At 40.9% G+C, this 21,395-nt stretch overlaps 1 protein-coding gene across 2 annotated transcripts in view; it reads right to left on the bottom strand.

The window, feature by feature from the left end:
- Nucleotides 1-21,395, bottom strand: part of PIP4K2A (phosphatidylinositol-5-phosphate 4-kinase type 2 alpha) — a 128,593-nt gene that overhangs the window by 39,449 nt on the left and 67,749 nt on the right. The window contains exons 2-4 of one of the 2 annotated variants that reach the window (XM_075143934.1): nucleotides 19,755-19,939; nucleotides 15,481-15,578; nucleotides 14,277-14,373 (exon numbers count right to left, since the gene is read on the bottom strand). In XM_075143934.1, coding sequence (XP_075000035.1) covers nucleotides 14,277-14,373; nucleotides 15,481-15,545 — 162 coding nt within the window. In that variant the 5' untranslated portion in view covers nucleotides 15,546-15,578; nucleotides 19,755-19,939. The remainder of the gene's footprint in view (nucleotides 1-14,276; nucleotides 14,374-15,480; nucleotides 15,579-19,754; nucleotides 19,940-21,395) is intronic. The other variant, XM_075143933.1, reaches the window with a different exon arrangement.

Below are 21,395 nucleotides of genomic sequence, written 5' to 3' on the forward strand. Positions count from 1 at the left end.
ATTTGCACAGGAGAGCTCTTCTAAGTGTTAGGCCTTAAAATAAAGTTCTTCCTGCTTTCCAGGAACCTCCCTTCATCCCATCGTTAACCAGGAATATCTAGCATATACGTATATTTATGTTGCAACCCATCAAAACAAACATAAATTTATTCAGATTTTTTTCCCCATGATGGAATATGATACTTCATACATTTAAAAATATGGACAGCATAAGCAATAAGAAATTCTGACTTAAAAAGAAATAACAGCTGTTACAGTAAGAGAATGAATCACCTAATACTCCTTTTATCATGCTTCTTTCATTACAATTCAGGCTAGACAGAAAAAAATATAGAAACTAGTCAGATTCAAATAGAAATTAATAAACTTAGTCATATTTTAAATCAACTGGAGGAAACCCTGTGAAGTCACTGACTTTTTACTGATTCTCATTTTTTCCAGCAATAGCTTTTTTTCTAATGGAAATGAATTCTGCCTGATTGCTAACTATAATGACAAGTTAATTTGCAAATACAACTATCATACCGAAAATGTTGCTAACAAGAGAATATAATACATCTGTGGATAATTATTTAGCACACACTTTACTGTTTCTTAATGTTTTAATGGGTTAGAAATGGTGATGCACTTATTTTTTAGTGGATGGCTATTTTATTATTAGTTATCTGTATCAAGCTTAATTAAGAATGCATACAGCTATCATTTTACCACATGCATATTAATCTGTTAGAATAAACCAACCAACTTTATGCTAAGCAGCACCTTTACATACATGCGCAGGTAACCCAAATGCCCTCTCTACAATACTGTGACTCTAATAATAATTTAGAGTTTAAGATCAGATGTTTAAACATTAAACATGTTTAAGATAAAAACAACCTCTAATTAAACAACCTTTTTGATGCTTTATTTTTACTAACTCTCCATTCCTGTGATAACTCTCTCAATATAATGCTCTCTTCAGATACAGAATGTAGTTCCTTTGAACTCTGAAAGAAGGTGGAACATGGAGGATATTGTTAATATTATTATTTGCTGTGCTTTATTTTGATACTCGCATAAGTTTCTTAAGTATGGTTTAAAAAGCTGGGGGAAAAAAAAATCTAATTACATCATATTGTGCTGATTACTAGTAATTGCATTACTACTTTCTTGTGCTCATAAATGCATGGCTGAGTTTTGTCTGTGGACAGTTTTATTTGTAATGGTTAACTCTCACTTCTGTGCACAGAGAAAAGTTCAAATTCCTTCTAAATTAAAGCTTCTAGGTACGATGCGAAGTATCTTACCTCTCAACTATACTAGTTATATTTGTTTATAGTTAGAAATCAGTCTTCAATAAAAAACATATACTGTTGCCTGATCATGACAATGAATCTTGAAATAAAAAGATGACAAGAATTAGCTTGCACTGGTAAGTCATCATTAGCAAGTAAGATCAAGGAACAGCTTCACTGAAAGGATCAAAATAGAAGAGTTTAGGGGCTTCAAAGGGGAAACAATATGGCTATTTAGAAATACTTTAAAAACACTAAGATCCTCCCCTTTTGATGTAGGTAAAGCTAATTTACCTGTTTGACCCAACACTATTAAGTATAAACCAAAGCATTTTGCGCCCCGTTCAACCCTGCCAAATACTAACAAATTAATAGTACGTATATCAGAAGTGAAGGGATTCTTTGTTGGAAAATGTTTCTCGTAAGTTAGCACACAAAATGGCCAAGAAGGTCCTGCACTTAAGCCTCTTTAAAGCACAGCCACTAGTAAAGCTATAACTGGGAAGAAATCTCAGACAAAAATATGAGTAACACTACGCATGATGTCCGATATGCACTTTACACCACAAAGACTGTGGAAAGTTTGTGGGGTTTTCTCTCTTAAAATTAGATTTTAGATATATCTAGATAAGTAAAAAAGTTTAACTTATTCTGGGGTTATCTAACCCAAGTTTTTAAGTCTCTTACTGTCTCTTTTTTTGTCTCTTACTGTCAAATGCAGTTTTGTGAGACAGTACATGGTAAAACATCCCTGTGATCCAGATGACTTTTGCCAGAACACACAGATAAATTTCAGTGATGATTTGTACAAAAAGTGAGTAAAATAAGGTGTACTATAGACATTGGTGCACAAATGCCTTGGAAGAAAAGCTGATTGAACCTGCCTAAAGAGAGCAGCGTAGGCTCTCCTCTGCTCTCTTGTTCAGCAGTAAACTCAGCTAAGGGAGAGGCATGGCCGTGCCCAGCTGCAGTATCTCCCTCTTAGGTGAGGCTTCTGTAGGGGACTGGGAAGGAAATAAAGAATGAAACTTAAGCATCTCCCTTTTCCAAACGGAAAATGTAAGCAGGGTTGAGGGAGGGGGAAAGGAGAGACAAAGATAGATAGATCATGGCAAATACCAGTCTGAATTCCCTCTGGCTCTGCTTCTTAATTAGGGGAGGACTAAGTGGAATATGAACAGATGGGAAACGAGCCACTCCTCACTTAGCACTGATCTGTGAGCCACAAAGCCAGAAGAGGGAGGATATCCTTCAGACATAGACAAAAAACCGCAAAACTCATCCTCCAAAAAATACAGGTTTGATGATCTAACACCACCTTTACCATCACTTACTGCTACTACATAGCACTTCCATATTGTGTCAGGAACCAGTGGCGCATGTATCCAGCTGTACAACGTTGGAGCACTAGCATTAGCAGTAAGTTAATAAAGATCACCTGCTTATACTATAGCGTTAGTGAGCATAAAACTCAAAGGAAAGAGGGTTGCAGTGCCCTGTCCCCTTCAGATTTTCTCAGCCTTCTCCAACTCCGCCACGGTGTGCCTCAGTCCTCTGGCACAATTAAAACATCTGTCAGCCACACATACCCTGTTCCACTTAACAGCTTCACCTAGCAACTCACTGCAAGTCTCCTGCTCCGAGTGTGCGTGTTCTGCCAATTCCCCATTCACTTCTCATTTGTGAAGTTTTAATCTTGTGCCTGCTGGTTTTTTGGTCTCAGGAGAAAGAAAAGGTTTTGTACTTTTAAAGTGTGAATACTTTTATGAGGTCATTTAAAGACTACGCTAAATTACTTCTGTAATTACTTATACAACTGAAGACACATTTAACATGCCAAGCTCAGAGATACCTCTACTAGATAAATTTCTCTTTCACATACGTCCCCCTCTCTCCCAAATGGTTTCCCTCTGCGAAATCACTGGCTGGAAGTCTCACTGCCCTTACATAAATCAATATAAAAAATATAATCTATATTGCACTGAGTGGCAGGCAACCGAAATACTAATCTGGTCTAAGAGGCGACAAATCACAAAGAATTTGTCCCATACCACAGAATTAATTTCTGATAAATTAATAAAAATGCAGCTTTAAATATAAATGGGTAAAAGCTACACCACTTACTAGTATTTCATTTCCCAAAGAGTTCTTGATACAAAAAGTTAATCAGCACACCTAAATTACATGTCATCATTTTACCCAAGAACGGCATATTCTTTAGCAAATCAACTGAAAGGTTATTTAGTTTTACTATAGACCCACTCTCTTCCCTCAGCATCTCTTTCCCAAACTCTCAGCAATCTGCACAGAGTTTTATTTCCTACAGTAAAAATATATTATGTAAGGAAAAAGCTTTTTTCCACAGGTGCTCTTAGGACCTGATCCATAATTCTCTGAAATTCACAGAAGCTTTTCTGGGGCCTTCAACAGAATTTCATAAACTAGAATCCAACACAACCACTACCCATCAGAAGCCATTTAATTTCACCCAGCCATTCCTAAACTGAACTGCAGTCTCTGCTTTTGGTCAAGGTACAACATCCAGAAAGGCAGTCTTGATTTTTCCAACTTCAAAAGACCAAGATTCACCCCTGTAGTTTTTCTAGTATTTAATAATTTGTATTGCTGAAAAGGTGAGTCTAATTTTGAATTTAAATTATTTCCTTTTCCGATCATTCCTACTTATTCATTCCTAAAGTATCTAGTATTGTTTTTCTGCAAGGATATTCACATACTACTCACTTCTCGATTCTAATTTTTGCAACTGCAGCAGGTCAACTCTGCCACTCCCACCACAAAGCATTCTCTATGTCCTTAAATTCCTTTGACGCCATTTTTCTGTATTTTTTCTATAACCAAATTTTTAACATCCTTTTTTAAGATGACTAGCACCAAAACTATATACAGTATTAGCTTCAGGTATAAAATAAACAGATGTTAAAAAAAGTTAGAGCTCTTTCTAGTCTTATTTTACACCTTCCAATTTATCCACCCAAGGGTGCCGTTACTCCTTCTAGTCAGGAGCTCGCACTAGTGCTAAATTCTTGTCCTCTTTGACCTCTTGTTCTTCTCAGAGCAACTACCTCCCTGAACGCAGCCCTCCCCTCTGTAGTTCTGCACTCCTTTTATCCATATAACTATTCATCTGACCATATTAAAAGGCATCTCATTTGGACAGGCTCAGAATGCCAGGTGATCAAAGTGGTTTTTGTACAAAATCCTTGCCTTTATCCCACTTCGTCGTTTGGACGGATTTTGCATCTTCTGCAAGTTTTCACTACACGAAATGTCAATTTCTCCCTGACAATTAAATTTTGATTGTTGTCCCCTATCATCTATTATTTATATAATTTTTTTTTTTTATTATAAAGCCCCACAATAACTGGCAGTTTAAAAATCAAAGTCACAAAATATCAAGCCAAATATTGTGTAAGAAGCATTCTCAAGAGTCTTGAGAAGCCAGCTAAAACACTACCTAATGCTTTATACTTTGGAAGTCTTTTTTACTTTGCACATCGGCCAATAAAAATAGCAGCCTATTGTAATTAAGCAACACTAATGATATTATTGATAATGCTAGTTACACCAACACCAGATATCAAAAAAAAGTAAACTGATTTCCAGAGAGACTTTGGTTGTTTCTAAGAGCAACAAGTTAAGCTGTTCGGAGCTATTTTTTCCAACTGAAACCATTTTGTGAGAAAACACATGGAGCAGAGCCACTGAAAAAAGCTTGCCCCCCTCCTCCATAATTGCAAGTTATATTTATAACTGGCAAAGTATTGCCCTCCTCTTCAAAGACAATCTGCTGGTGAGGCTCTTCCTCCTCTGCCCACTTTGCTTAAAATGTTCACAGCACGGATATTTATCTCCACAGTGGGAGGCCAAGGATTAGCCACAGTCTCCAAGAGGGTGGAGAGATTTAAAGGTCAATTTAATTAGCTCATTCTAATCTTTTACACGTCTAATGTAAATGTCATTGTTTTCTAACTGCTACTTTAGCAGACAAGATTATATTTTAGAAACTTTGAACATGCAAACTATGTGTTGGATGTAATACAAGTACTTCATGTAACTAATCTAAAAAGGGAGCCTAATAAAAATTGTCATTGAGTCAGAGCTTTTCCTAAAAAAGAGAAAAAGGGCAATACGAAAATTCTAGTGATAAAGCATGGAGAGCTTTAGAAGAACAGTAATCTTTCAAACTGACTGGCTTAACAGCTTCTCATTGATTTAAATCTTTCCCATTTTGCGAATGTCTGGACAAAGGCAAACAACGGTTTCTGGTACTGTGATCTCATCCGCAAGTCGTGGAATGCTAAAATGAGATTCACAAGCCCAACGTACCCTAAAGACAAATCAGATCACATCCCAGGCTATTTAAGAGTGCCTCTGGGCAAGCTTTGCATGAACGAATAGGCAAAAACAAGCGCACAGATGATGCTCTGTGATGACTGAAATCGTAGGTCAGTGGAAAAGCCTGGCAGTGGTTCATCGCTGTTAGAGAATTACATACACATGGTCTGGCTCTTCTTCTGTGACAGCAGTTACAGTGGTGCTGCCTGGCCCACGCACAGCTTCTCATGAAGACAAGCTTGCAGCACCCCCGAACCTTTTTCCTTTTTACAAGATCTCAAGAATGATGGATATGGATGAATTAGACCTGGATTACTGAGTAAGAAGCATATCAGAGAGACACAGTGTCATACAACTGGACATAGATGCTCCAAGTTTTTTTGCTGTAATTTGAAACAAGCAGCCCACTTCTGGGATGGTGTTCAGGACAGCGTTTTGCCAGCAATTTCTAGAGAGAAGAAAGGCAAAGCACTAGTATTTTTATGTAACAACAGAAGCACCAAACCCAGAGATGTCTGGTTTCGTCGTATGGGAAGGGTAGGGAAGACTTTGGGGTTTACTTTGTATGCTGGCACCGTGCATTCTACCATTGTCATTGAGCAGGTTCATGTCTGGAAACACTGATGAGGAAACACGATCAGGAAACACTGGCATGTGTTTAAGAAGTCTGACGTGTAGCAAAGCATACCTGACCGGTAACATACGCTATAAGCACATTCAGGGGTGTGACCTCCCCTTGTCTTTGGCAGCTGTATGGACAATACTGCACAATGATTTCTTGCCAGCTCAAAAGCAGGGCTCTCAAAAGACCTATGGTGAATGGGGCCTCCAAAAGACAAAACCAGACCACCACTGGTCCTGTGGTGCACCTGTCAGAAATATCAAGTCCCTTCTATGATCTCGTTAATATGTAGCTGTACACTGTCCTGGTTTCGGCTGGGATAGGGTTAAATTTCTTCCTAGTGCTGTGTTTTGGATTTAGTATGAGGAGAATGTTGATAACACACTGATGTTTTCAGTTGTTGCTAAGTGCCCTCCTAGTCCAAGGACAGCTCCCGTGCCTACTGACTGAGCTAGGTACACAAGATGGGAGGGAACATAATCAGGACAGCCAGCCCAGCTGGCTAATGGGGTATTCCATACCATGTGACGTCACGCTCAGTATATGAAGGGTAGGCGTGATCCAGGAAGTACCGATCGCTACTTGGTTATCGGTCAGCGCGGGTGGTGAGCAATTGCATTGTGCATCACTCATTTTGTATATTCTATCATTATCATTATTATTCTCCCTTTTTCTGTTCTATTAAACTGTCCTCATCTCAACCCACGAGTTTTTCTCACTCTTCCCCTTCCGATTCTCTCCCCGTCCCACTGGGGGAGGCGGGGGGAGTGAGTGAGCGGCTGCGTGGTATTTGGCTGCCTGCCAGGTTAAACCACGACATACACTCTCAACATTTATTAGCAAATTGTATTCAGGGAGTGATTACTGTGGTGAAAGACATTAAAAAAAAGAAAGGTGAAACACCAGCTTTTTCGTTTTTTGCACTGAGCTACCCTTGCAGGAGAAAGATTATGGGTTCCTTGACTTGGTCGAATGAGAGTTTAATGAATAAAACATGTGATTCTTTCCTAAATCAAGTTATCCTGTTGAGACTGTAGGTCTGGATTTAGAGCTGTCAGCTTAAGGCATGCACTTGCTTTGGGAAGAGTTAGGGCTCTTTTTCTGGGAGCTTCTCTCCTTCAGCCCTGCAAAGCTTGGCTTGATGCCTCACTTTCAATGGCTATCTCCGTCAGAGCTCAGGGAGCACCTATCAGCTCATTGTTTTGATCTTGCCAGCACATGCTAAATTACTTTTTTCTAGCTTGAATACCCAATTGTGAATGACACTTAGTTTAGGCAAGGAACTGCTGAAAGCAAGGCAAATTAAATGTTTTCTCTAGGGAAGACCAAGAGAAACCAGAGGTTTCTAAGGTTAAGTCGCACAGTCCCTAAATTCTTATTTGGGCTCACACTTAAGGTACCAAATCCTAGAACATAATATTCAGATTGCAAACTTCATTTTTTACATGCTGGAAAGACGACAACACCACAGTTTTTGTTAGTACAGCTGGCTCAACACCCTACCACCACTACTGTCTATGCCTGTGTCAAACAAGACGTCAGCAGTTCTGAACGTCTTGGTGCCAATGTCCATCCGGGATCCACAAACTGTATACTCTGCTACAGGTACCTCTCTCAGGTACCTGACAGATGAGCTCAAAACTTTTCATGCACTGGTAGACTTACCATGCTAAAATGACCAGCACAGGAATTTTCTTTTCAAGACAGTTCTTGCTTCCAGGATTTTTTTTGTGCATTTTATTAAACATTCAATGAAAAGATCATGTCTAAGGAAGAAGATCCAACTCCTAACGTAGTTGTTGCTGAGATATTTATTGCTGACCTTGTTGTCTGCAGTTTGATGCTAGAGGTGGCTTGTTCCTTCCCAAACCAAGGGCCAATAAATGGAGGCATGAATTTCAGTGCAGAAGCACCAGCAGAGTTCTGATTAATATTTGTTTGTCTGAAGAAACATATCACCTTAGACTGTAAAATAGTTTTTAAGCTAATATGATGTCTTAGGATTGGATAAGGCACACAAAATGAGCAAAAATACTCACAGGGTGACAAGAATTTTGGTGATCTGAAGTTCAGATATTTAAAAAGAAAATATTAAAGGCTGACTTCTGAAAAATGAACCTAGAATTTGCATTATTTACCTGATGCCATATTAGAGTCTGAACTATAAATCCCTCTGTATAGAAAGCTGCGAGAGATATCCAAATGTAAGGAGACACCCATATCAGGAGAAGTGAAAGATACTGAGTTCATATGGTTTGTGTATTGGGTTTGCACGGCAAGGTTTTGGTAGCGGGGGGCTGCAGGGATGGCTTCTGTGAGAAGCTGCCAGAAGCTTCCCCACGTCCGCCAGAGCCAATGCCAGCCGCCTCCAAGACAGACCCGCCGCTGGCCAAGGCCGAGCCCATCAGCGACGGTGGTGGTGCCTCTGTGATAGAGGGGAAAAAAAACCAACTGCACAACTGCAGCCAAAGGGAGGAGTGAGAATATGTGAGAGAAACAACTCTGCAGACACCAAGGTCAGTGAAGAAGGAGGCGGGGGGGAGGCGGGGGGGGATGCTCCAGGAGCTGGAGCAGAGATTCCCCTGCAGCCCGTGGTGAAGACCATGGTGAGGCAGGCTGTCCCCCTGCAGCCCATGGAGGTCCATGGTGGAGCAGATATCCACCTGCAGCACGTGGAGGACCCCATGCTGGAGCAGGTGGATGCGCCCAAAGGAGGCTGTGACCCCATGGGAAGCCCACGCTGGAGCAGGCTCCTGGCAGGACCTGTGGAGAGAGGGGCCCATGCTGGAGCAGGTTTGCTGGCAGGACTTGTGACCACTGGAGCAGTCTGTTCCTGAAGGACTGCACCCCGTGGAAAGGACCCACACTGGAGCAGTTTGTGAAGAACTGCAGCCTGTGGGAAGGACCCACGTTCGAGAAATTCGTAGAGGACTGTCTCCTGTGGGAGGGACCCCACGCTGGAGAAGGGGAAGAGTGTGAGGAGTCCTCCCCTGAGGAGGAAGGAGCAGCAGAGACAACGTATGGTGAACTGACCACAACCCCCATTCCCCGTCCCCCTGCGCCACTGGCGGGGAGGAGGTAGAGAAATTGGGAGTGAAGTTGAGCCCGGGAAGAAGAGAGGGGTAGGGGAAGGTGTTTTTAAGATTTGTTCTTGTATCTCATTATCCTACTCTGATTTGATTGGCAATAAATTAAATTAATTTTCCCCAAGTCAAGTCTGTTGTGCCCGTGATGGCAATTGGCAATTGATCTCTCCCTGTCCTTATCTTGACCCACGAGCATTTTGTTATATTTTCTCTCCCCTGTCCAGCTGAGGAGGGGAATGACAGAGCAGCTTTGGTGGGCACCTGGCATCCAGCCAGGGTCAAGCCACCACAGTTTGTTATTAGGGAAATTGCTTAAAAGCAGGAATTCTCAATCTTCATTTTAGATTTCAATCTTTTACATGGAAAAATGCACATAGAGAAATAATCAGCATCTCTAAATTAAAAAGAACTTATAGACCATCTGCTAAAAGTTCTTTTTGAATTCTTTGCCCTCTACAGAGAACCTCTACAAACTGCTCCTGCAGACAGGCAAAGTCAGATCTGAGCATGTCTCCTATTACACCAAATACTAAAACTTTAAGGAAAATCAGTTGTGCTCTCTCCCATCCCCAGTAGAAGGCTCATTAGGTACACTGGGACACGGGTGCCCTCTGGTAAGAGCAATTCTATTTTATTGGGCAAGAACCCAGTCTCCCTCTTTTGTCTAGCAGAATCCAGATGTGGGATTCAGCAATAACTTTAAGCAAGAACAGATGTGTTGGAGCATAGTAAAGTATGTCTCCCTTTCCAGAGCAACAGCAGCAGAAGCATTTGTAACTGTAGTAGATCCTATTTTTCTAGAGTTTGTTGGGGGAGGGGTGTTAAGTTAGCTGCTTGCCTGTTAATCTCTCATAATTTTGCAGTTTACAGAAGCTATTCCTGTAATTCTTCAGACAGAATTGTACTCTTGGATTTTGTAAGGTAAGAAATTATGTCAACCAAGTTGAAAAGAAACTCCAAAGTTACCAGAGCTACCCCTCATATTTTGGAAAAAAGAGGCCTTTCTGTAGAATGGGGGAATGCAGAAATTAAAAATCAGTTTAGGACTGTAGTGAGGGATATACTTTACTACATCTATTTTCTAATCCCTTTTTTTTCTCTTTTCTGCTAGGAAGTCTCAACTATTTTCCTGTCAATTTTAGGAGGATCTTAAAAGAGTTAGGAATTTTTTTTCAATGAAATAGAAGACACTAAAAAAATACAAGATCAAGATAAATTACCCTATCAAAGCAAAATTTGTCATTATTTAATGCTCTGGGTTGTGGAATTACTTTGACACTTTTAAAAATTATCTCCAATCTGAGATCCATATGTACTTACTTGTAACATCCAACAGCACAAAACATAGCAATAATCTCTTTCCCTTTGATAATTTACAGTCTATATAAGTGGGTTTTCCATTATTGAAATGCAATTTTTATTCATACTGACTAATCATCACCTGTGTTCCCCCTTCTAAGAAAAAAACAGACCATTTTTTAATTTGATGCAATAAATATCTTAGTAATATGGGATCACCGAGAAGGAAGATTGGGGTCTAATAAAAGATTTTTTTGACATAAGAACAAAGTTTCTTAACCTAGACTGAATACTTAATTTGTCATAACACGTTTCTATAGGCAACCTTTGAATAAAACTCAAGGTTTAACTAACTTCATACTACATTTTCCACATTGCTGTCCATAATAAAGAATGAATCACCAAAAAAACCCACTCAGTATTGGCAACCACACATGTATCTCCACGAAACTTTAATCCTAGTTCAGTGCTAATCAAAACGTCTCTTGGAGATGCCCAACCAAGACAGATAGATGCAGGACAGATTATCAAAGATACCTCAAAAAAAGGAGTTGGTTTTCATCATGTAAAGGGAGGGAGTCCATTACAGGAATTCTAATTACCATTACTAGATACGGCTTCCCGTAAGGCATGAACCATATACAATTTAAGGAATTCCCCCAACTCTGAAGTCGGATGCTTGTAGGAAAAAACCTGTAGTTCATGAGATTTAAATCTTTCTTCAGGGATAAAAGAAGATGTCTGTAAGAGGAGATCCCTATATTAACAATTCCATATGTGAACTAAGCCTATGTGTTAAGCAGACCACAAAATTACTGTACAAAGTGAGTAACACAATATCAAGAATTAAAATTAGCATAGTCCAGTAATTAGAGCGTACACTACCAAATTCTTTTCAAGAGGTAGGGGATTTTGTAGTCTTTCCTTATGAGTAAGCACTATCTGCCCTCTGGAATACTCATCAAGGATATCTGCAGAACATTCTGAAAACAAAAACATCTAAAATGAATGTTCTTCCTGATTTAAACTGATGTGTCTGACTAATGAACAAGGTAATTGGGTTTATTTATCTAAGCCAATCCTATCTTGCTCAATAATGGGAATGACATTGTTCACAATTGATTAGGACTCCCTTCCTGAAAATCATTATATAAGAAAAACTATCGAGAAAATTATTTGCTGTCTCTTCCTTAAGCTTTCCCTCAGTTCAATACTGCACAGGCTTCTTCCAATTCATGTTTGGCTCTGAGTATAAGACAATCATTTTAACCAATATTCATTGGAATAACTTCCTTGAAGACAAAGATTATCTGAAAAAAAAGTATATATAGTGAGTCTCCCTTTGTCAAATTAGATTCCCTTTTTAAATCACAGAAAACATAACATTAAAATGAAAGCAACTTCTACTTTTAATAGGGATAATCTCTATCTTACACATGGGGTGACTTGAATTTTCATTTATGTGTATTTCTGTAAAAATAATTTAATTTTAAAAGTGTGTTCAAAATACATTATGACTTTGAGCATTTAAAAAAAAAAAAATTATCAGAACAGTCCAGTACAATAAGAATTCAGAGTGATAAACTGCTTGGATTGACGAAAAAAAGAATAGTGAATGCAGACATTGCCTTCCCTTGGGTCAAAATTAATATTAACTATCTTCTGGTTTTTGCTAAATATACTTGAAATACTAAATAGCATTGAAGAATTTTCTTCTAACTACTACGTAGTTGTAGTCAAAAACCAGGATGTGGTTGCATTTTCTTTTTTTGGATTGTTGTTTGGGTACATTGTCAAAAAACACAAAACACATAGCTACAAGTATTTTTGTTTTTAATTTGAAAATACGGACCATTTTATTTATTGACAATCCTTTAGCATTGTTTTATCACTGTTATCATTAATAAATCCAAACAGCAGTATAACATAGTAACAACAGGAATTTATGTTGTAGAACAGTACTGGAGATGGAAACATTTCACAGTGCTGTGGAATCCAACATTTTTGATTATGCTAAATTTGCCAGTTTTAACTAATGACAGCATCTTGTCTTCTAATGTACTTACTGAAATATAACTTTGATTGCCTAGCAATGTCATCACCCCGTCTTCTAAAAGATACCAAACATGAGCTGACACCATAATTTTAAGTTTAGCAGCAATCTTCCTCTTTGATACACTGATCCTTTTCCTTTGTCAAGAAAAAGGAAATCTTCATATAAAGGGATCAAATAATTTCCCAAACAATAGGATCCTCTTTGGTCCATCAGGAAAATTGAACCAGGAATGCAATCTGATATAACTGTTTTAACTGTTGGCCTGAGTCTTGGTGTATTTCTCCTTAAACAGTTCTTCAGTAAACAGGATAATGAAAAATTATGCGATAGGATCACAGCAGCTCTACCAAAAGAAACCAACCCAACCCTCTTCTCCACCTACTGGCAAAATGTCTTACCAAAGCTACAGTGGCCGTATATTGAGATCCATAACCTAATCTCCATCTACACTCCTGCAAGCACGTTTTAACCCATCTATGCATTTTTAACACATTGCTTGATATTGAAAAGGGGAAAATTGGTAAAGGGGGTAGTTGAAGGACTTAGATGTAGATTTCAGCTGCAGTATTCAGACTGCTCGATGTAGCAAGAACAGGAGTGTTAGGACAAACACATTTTGTACAATTGGTTTAGCTACTTGAAACCATTTATTAAATATCTTCTCCTAATATATCTTACTGACAGGCTACAAATACAATTGCAGGCCACATCAAAATAGTTTAAAAGAGCAAGAGAGCACAACAGGAAGCGGCGCTGGGTTACACAGCAAGTGCTCTTTTGGATAGGACATCCCGCAGCGTGACTGCAGAAGGAATTATCCCTGTGACTGAAATAGTGTGCATTAGGAACAGTTAATGGAAAAGGGAATGTCAGTGAGTATTGGCAAATCAGACTGAAGCAGAGTTCAAGAACTTTCTTTTGCAAAGACAGAAAGAAGCTTTGACTGCAAGGAACAATACTGCCAAATCTAGAGAAATTTGTTTTGCTTTATCTGCTCTTCATAAGCTATTTGTTTCCAGATCCTTTTAACAACGGGAAAAGGAGACATAATGAAGCAGTATGAAGTTGGCAGGCCACAGGTCACTCTTTTTTAAACAAAAAGAGTGTGAAGAAAAAAATGAAAAGCTTTTTGAAGATGTGGTTTCTGAAACCACATCTCACATAGACACATCATTGAAGCAACTGTTATCTAAGTGACCCAGCTGAATATAGCATCTCTTGTCAGTAGCGTCCAGACGTTATTTTTTCCTCCTATTGCAGGAGGTATCACTTCTCAGTTTTAATAACATGGCTTATGACTGGGAGGTACTCTAACAGGAAACAAGGAGGACTAAAGATACAAGAAGGGTAGGAACCAGAAGACAGCTAGAGCAAGCAAAGAGGTAAACAGAAATATTCTGCTTGCAGGTGGGGGAAGGAGCAGAAAGAATGTCTTCTTTTTCTCTTAGTTTTCCTCCAACTTATACAGAAATAAAAGAATTTTTCTTCAGCACATCAGCCTGTTTGTTCACATCTGCAGCACTACTGACCTTTAATATCTGTATACATCACCAGTTTAGGTGTTTTGAAAGCGAACTTACCTGAAAGTCTTGATCATCAATTCCAAACCTCTCTCTTAGATTACGGAAAACCATTGGACAATATTCCTTAAATTTGAAATGACTTGGCATGTTTTCTCTGAAAGAACAGAAAACCAAATCAGCTTCATTCACCTGCATATGCAATAAGTAACTACAGTGTTCTGTCTCAACTCTGTTCGTACAAAGCAGAGGATAAGGAGATCTATAATCTCTCTTCTAATGCTTTCTTTTATTCAATGAGATTTGGTCTCACCATGTTCTTTTCTTTTTCTTTACAATGTTTAATAAATTATACATATTTGTCTCTAACAAGCTACAACACAACTGGATGAAATAAACACAAACTATATTTTAATTATTTTGGAACCTGGACTCAAAAGCAGAAAAGGATGTTTTCCCATTCGCCCTAAAATTACTTCAAAGGTGAAACCTTAGATCGGATTACACAAGAATTACTATACCATCTGTGACACCAGAAAGTACTGACAGTGCCAAAGCTTCAAGAAAATTGGACTCGTTCAGTACAGGGCTAATTTTAATATCCTGGTGTTAATTTCAGACTTATACGTGAAAAAAGTTATTTTGATCTTTGCCACAGAACAGAAGACCCAAAGTAGCAGAATTTTTCCTTTTTCCAAATATATTCTTGAATAAAATTCAGGTTATACACAAAACAGCATTAACAGTTTTGTATGTCTGAACATACTGTTCATGGAGCATTTTATTTTCAAGAGACGTAGATATTACATGAAATGATCTTAATACTTTTGGAGCTTCTATATGATTAGTATGATTTCGTATTATGGATTATAAAAAGCTGCACATTATTCAGGTTTGATATACGCTTTAAATTCTCATTCTTGTTCAAACATTTCATTTAATAAAAAGTACATGCACATAAATTTATCTTTTTAAAAATACCCAAATAAATGCTTATATCAGCCATAAATAATCACACCAAGAAAAGATCACCTTCGGTATGTAAGATACTCATAAGGCAATAATAAACCATATGGAGGAAAAATACTACCCAGCAGCCCCTGCAGTCGCTTTTCAGAACAGCACAGATGGTTATGTTTATCGCAGGATTAACTTAATCATCAAAACTTCAGTCCATCAACCGAAAAATAGCAGAGTTCATAGTACTTCATAAAAATATCACTGCCACTATCCACTTCTACAAAGAATTGTTACTTGTACTTACTTGTTGAAAAGGTGATTGTCCACCTTTATCTTTGAGTACGCTTTGAAATCATCTGGCATCAACATAACGGGGATTTGAACATGGCTCAGTTCATTGATCTAGAGAAAACAGAACATATTTAGTTGCTGATGTCTTTGCAAAGATGCTGCATATGTCTTAATTATGAAAATGTTATTCAGTCTACTATTTCTTGTGTATATGTTCTGGGAGCGAATGTAAGTAAAAGAAGAACGCAAAAAGCAGATTTATTCTTTCCAGAATAAACGCAATCACAAGATAGACACTTTGGAAAAGAAGAAACAGCATTCCATATTTATACTCGTTTCAGAAAAAAAAGTGCTTCAAAGCACATCTGGAGTGTACTTTTTATGGCAGGTCAATGAGGATGCCAGCAAAATGGTCTTTTATCCCAACACACTGTTCTTGTTTCATCAGCTGAGCTATGCTCTACTAAGGTAACTCAAATTCTGTATTTCAAACAACTATTTACCTTTGTAGCTTACGAACTAGTCTTACATGTCTGTGTCTTGAACTATACAGAAAAATAAAATGAAATTTTGCTTACATGTGAATGCACACACTTTGGGCTCAATAAGCAGAGGCTTGTTTCTTCTAGTAGTGCAGACCTCAGCAGGGTTTTCGCAAGTCACAGTATTCAGGCACTTTTTTGATTGTTCCAGTCGGACAAACTATTTAAATAGCTAAATTTTTGCTTAGAAATAGGTGCAGAAGTAAGTTCTAAGGTTGTCCTTATTTTGTTATATTTATAGGGACCATCTATTCTTTCTAGTTTTGAAATAAATACCGTCAGTCTTCTCAAGATAAGGATTTTTCATAGATATTTGAAATATCTGTGGCCACATCTTTATGATAAAATGTAGACAACTTTACTGTTACCTAGTTTGTAGGCACGTTTTTATTATTGCATATATTAATCTACCCTTACTTTAGTAAATTTTAACTAAAACATGATAAACATAAGAGAGAATTGTGAGCTTGCAACGGTGCTTTCAAATCACGAATGAGATACCCATTACAACAACAGTCACCAAATACCTATGACATACATTTTACCTATGTTCTTACAGTGCTCTACACCCTGGTCACACAACTCAATTTACCCGGTCAAATATTTTTGCTCATGCGGAGCACATTTTGCTTCAGCAGTTTGCTACAGCAGTTTAGGGGGAAAACCCACTCTATTTGAATACAAATGCACGGTAGGAGTGGATATAGCTATACAGGGGTGATCCTCTGCTCTTAGCATTGCTTACCCAACACTCTTTTCCAACTAGGAATCTGTTAGTTGCCTGTAAATACTATCCTGCTTAAGAGAGGCTTTTGGAGAAACCTTCACTGAAGCAGCTATAGGTTATAAATGCTAGAGGAAAAAATGCACTCACTGCAAGTATGACCTTTTGCAGAATTGAAGTTAAACAAAATAAGAAAACAATGAGGAGACTTTTAGCTCTTAAACAGAGAAAAGCAACAAACGCAAGCAGGCAGGTCAGGCAGCCTCATCACTTTTTAGTGCTCTCAAGTCCCAGTAATGTTCCTGCCATGTCTCATTTTTATTATTCAGACCCCTGCAGCCGACATGAAAACTAATAAAATCTGTTGAATTACATTTACGGAATGCTTCTTTGGAAAGCCCTGAAAAGCTCTAGATAGTGGCATAGCAATTATATAGCAGAGCAGAGAAAAGACATAGAAAGATCATAGAATCATTTAGGTTGGAAAAGACCTTTAAGATCATCAAGTCCAACCGTAAACCTAGCACTGCCAAGTCCACCATTAACCATGTCCCTAAGCACCACGTCTACAGGTCTTTGAAATACCTCCAGGGACGGTGACTTAACCACCTCCCTGGGCAGCCTGTTCAAACGCTTGACAACCCTTTCGGTGAAGAAATTTTTCCTAATATCCAACCCAAACCTCCCCTGGCACAACTTGAGGTCTATCGCTAGTTACTTGGGAGAAGAGACCAACACCCACGGCACTACAACCTCCTTTCAGGTAGTTGTAGAGCACGATGAGGTCTCCCCTGAGCCTCCACTTCTCCAGATTAAACAGTCCCAGTTCCCTCAGCCGCTCCTCACAAGACTTGTGCTCCAGGCCCTTCACCAGCTTCGTTGCCCTTCTCTGGACACGCTCCAGCACCTCAATGTCCTTCTTGTAGTGAGGGGCCCAAAACTGAACACAGTGTTTGAGGTGCGGCCTCACCAGTGCCGAGTACAGGGGCACGATCACCTCCCTACTCCTGCTGGCCACACTATTTCTGATACAGGCCAGGATGCCATTGGCCTTCTTGGCCACCTGGGCACATTGTCGGCTCATGTTCAGCCGGCTGTCAACCAGCACCCCCAGGTCATTTTCCTCCGGGCAGCTTTCCAGCCACTCTTCCCCAAGCCTGTAGCGTTGCATGGGGTTGTTGTGACCCAAGGGCAGGACCCGGCACTTGGCCTTGTTGAACCTCATACAGTTGGCCTCGGCCCATCGATCCAGCCTGTCCAGGTCCCTCTGCAGAGCCTTCCTACCCTCCAGCAGATCAATGCTCCCGCCCAGCTTGGTGTCATCTGCAAACTGACTGAGGGAGCACTCGATCCCCTCATCCAGATCGTTGATAAAGATATTGAACAGGACCGGCCCCAGAACTGAGCCCTGGGGAACACCGCTCGTGACCGGCCGCCAACTGGATTTAACTCCGTTGACCACAACTCTCTGGGCTAGGCCGTCCAGCCAGGTTTTTGCCCAGTGAAGAGTGCACCTGTCTAGGCCATGAGCCGCCAGCTTCTCTAGGAGAATGCTGTGGGAGACAGTGTCAAAGGCCTTACTGAAGTCCGGGTAGACCACATCCACAGCCTTTCCCTCATCCACTAGGCGGGTCACCTGGTCATAGAAGGAGATCAGGTTGGTCAAGCAGGACCTGCCTTCCATGAACCCGTGCTGGCTGGGCCTGATCCCCTGGTTGTCCTGGACATGGCTTGTGAGCGCCCTCAAGACGAACCGCTCCATAATCTTCCCCGGCACCGAAGTCAGGCTGACCGGCCTGTAGTTCCCCGGATCCTCCTTCCGGCCCTTCTTGTAGATGGGCGTCACATTGGCAAGCCTCCAGTTGTCCACTTCTGCCAGCTCCCCCAGTACCCTTGGGTGGATCTCATCCTGCCCCATAGACTTATGTTTGTCTAAGTGGTGTTGCTAACCATTTCCCCTTGGATTATGGGGGCTGTATTCTGCTCCCCATCTTCCAGCTCAGGGAGCTGGGTACTCAGAGAACAACTGGTCTTACTACTAAAGACTGGGGCAAAGAAGGCATTATGTAACTCAGCCTTTTCCTCATCCTTTGTCACTGTTTCCCCCCACATCCAATAAAGGATGGAGATTCTCCTTAGCCCTGCTTTTGTTGCTAGTGTATTTTTTGTTGTGTTTTACAGCAGTAGCCAGGTTAATTTCTAGTTTGGCTTTGGCCCTTCTAATTTTCTCCCTGCATAACCTCACGACATCCTTCTAGTCCTCCTGAGTTGCCTGCCTCTTCTTCCAAAGGTCATAATCTCTCCTTTTTTTCCTGAGTTCTCTGTTCAGCCAGGCCGGTGGTCTTTCCCACCAGCTCGTCTTTCGGCACATAGGGACGGTCTGCTCCTGTGCCTTTAAGATTTCCTTGTTGAAGAACTTCCAGCCTTCCTGGACTCCTTTGCCCTTCAGGACTGCTTCCCAAGGGACTCTGTCAACCAGTCTCCTAAACAGGCCAAAGTCTGCCCTCCGGAAGTCCAAGGCAGCAGTTCTGCTGACCCCCCTCCTTACTTCTCCAAGAATCGAAAACTATCATTTTGTGAGCGCTGTGCCCAAGACAGCCTCCAATCGTCCCATCACCCAACAAGTCCTTCTCTGTTTGCACACAACAGGTCCAGCAGGTCGCCTTCCCTAGTCGGCTCACTCACCAGCTGTGTCAGGAAGTTATCTTCCACGTACTCCAGGAACCTCCTAGACTGTCTCCTCTCTAATGTATTGTACTGTATGGTATTTCCAGCAGACATCTGGTAAGTCCCCCACGAGAACAAGGGCTAGCGATTGTGAGACTTCTCCCAGCTGCTTGTAGAATATTTCATCTGCCTCTTCATCCTGGTTGGGTGATCTATAACAGACTCCCACCATGATATCTGCCTTCCCTGATTCTTACCTATAAACACTCAACCCTATCATCACCATCATTAATCTTTAGACAACCAAAACACTCCCTAAAATACAAGGCTACCCCACCGCCTCTCCTTCCTTACCTATCCCTTCTGAAGAGTTTATCCATTGCAGCACTCCAGTTGTGCAAGTCATCCCACCATGTTTGCGTGATGGCAACTATATCATAGTTTTCCTGCGGCACAGTGGCTTCCAGCTCCTCCTGTTTGTTGCCCATGCTGCATGCATTGGTGTAGATGCACTTCAGTTGGGCTATTGATCCCGCCACCTTTTTGGGGAAAGAAACCCTAATTCCTATGTGACCATTCTCAGGCGCTTCCGTGGTTTCTAACACATCCATAACACTTGCATCTTTGCTGCCGCATGGATCTCCATCTCCTACCTCCACTGAGACGGCAGACTGAAGGACCTCGCTAGCACACCGTCCCTCAAACATTGGCGTGCCGCCCCCAGGCTTACCTCTAGCAAACCTGGTTTTATCCCTTTCCCCTTTCAAATCTAGTTTAAAGCTCTTTCAATGAGCCCCGCTAACTCCTGTGCAAAGCTCCTTTCCCCCCTTTGAGACAGGTGTACCCCGTCTGTCACCAGCAGGCCTGGTGTCATGCAGACCGACCCACGATTAAAAAACCCAAAATTCTGCCCGTGATACCAGGCTCGGAGCCAGGTATTGATCTGCTGGCTCTTCCTGTTTCTTCCCTCATCACTCCCTGCAACTGGAAGGATAGAGGAGAACACTACTTGTGCTCCTGATCCCCTAACCAGTCGTTCCACGGCCCTGAAGTCTCTCTTGATTGCCCTCGGACTTCTTGTTGCAACTTCATCACTGCCTATCTAAAAAATAAATAATGGATAGTAATCTGAGGGCTGTACCAGGGTAGGAAGCTTTCTCTTCACGTCTTTAACCCGGGCCCAGGGAGGCAGCAGACTTCTCTAAGAAGTGGGTCTGGTCTGCATATTGGGCCTTCTGTTCCCTTCAGAAGGGAGTCTCCTATGACAGTGACCCATCTTTTTTTCTATATGGAAGCAGTTTTGACGCAGGGCGTAGGCCGACTTAACCTCAGCGACACCTCCAACCTGGGTGAACCATCGTCCTTGTCATTGTTTGGTTCCACTTGCAGAGCCTTGTACCTATTGTGCAAGGGCACCTTGGAAGGTGGGGCAGTCACAGAGGAGACGCGCTTGCTGCCCCGGGCAGGAACTTGTTGCCATTGCCCCCTATCCCTTAAGTCACTGTGTTCAGCCAGGCAGAGAGAGAGGATAGGGATCCTCCGTATCATGCGTCCTGTGTGCCTGTTGAGCCTGTCTCAAGGAAGGTAGGGTGCCATTCCAGTAGTCTATCACTCTCTCGCTCTCCCTGATACTCCTCAACCGCCTCACCTCCTCCCGGAGCTCCCTCACTAAGCAGAAGAGTTCCGCTCACTATTGCCATCCAGTACTGGCATACGAGCAGGGCACAGCCTGCAGCCTGGCACCTGAGATGTTTGGGATGGGCTGAACGTGCTCTGCTCCTTGGAGTTGTAGGGAGAATGCTCTTTCCTCCTTCCAAAGGGAGAGAAAGAAGAAACTCCAGTAAATTTTTGAAAACACAGCTGTACAAACCTAATAAATCATGCTGACACCTCATTAAATACAACATAAAATAACAAAATGTTGATAGAAAATCATTACATCTAACATACATGCTCTTTACTACAGTTGATATTGCTGTACATCAATCTCACCCT

The sequence above is a fragment of the Calonectris borealis genome, chromosome 2 (genome assembly GCF_964195595.1).
Source record: "Calonectris borealis chromosome 2, bCalBor7.hap1.2, whole genome shotgun sequence".
NCBI lineage: Eukaryota > Metazoa > Chordata > Aves > Procellariiformes > Procellariidae > Calonectris > Calonectris borealis.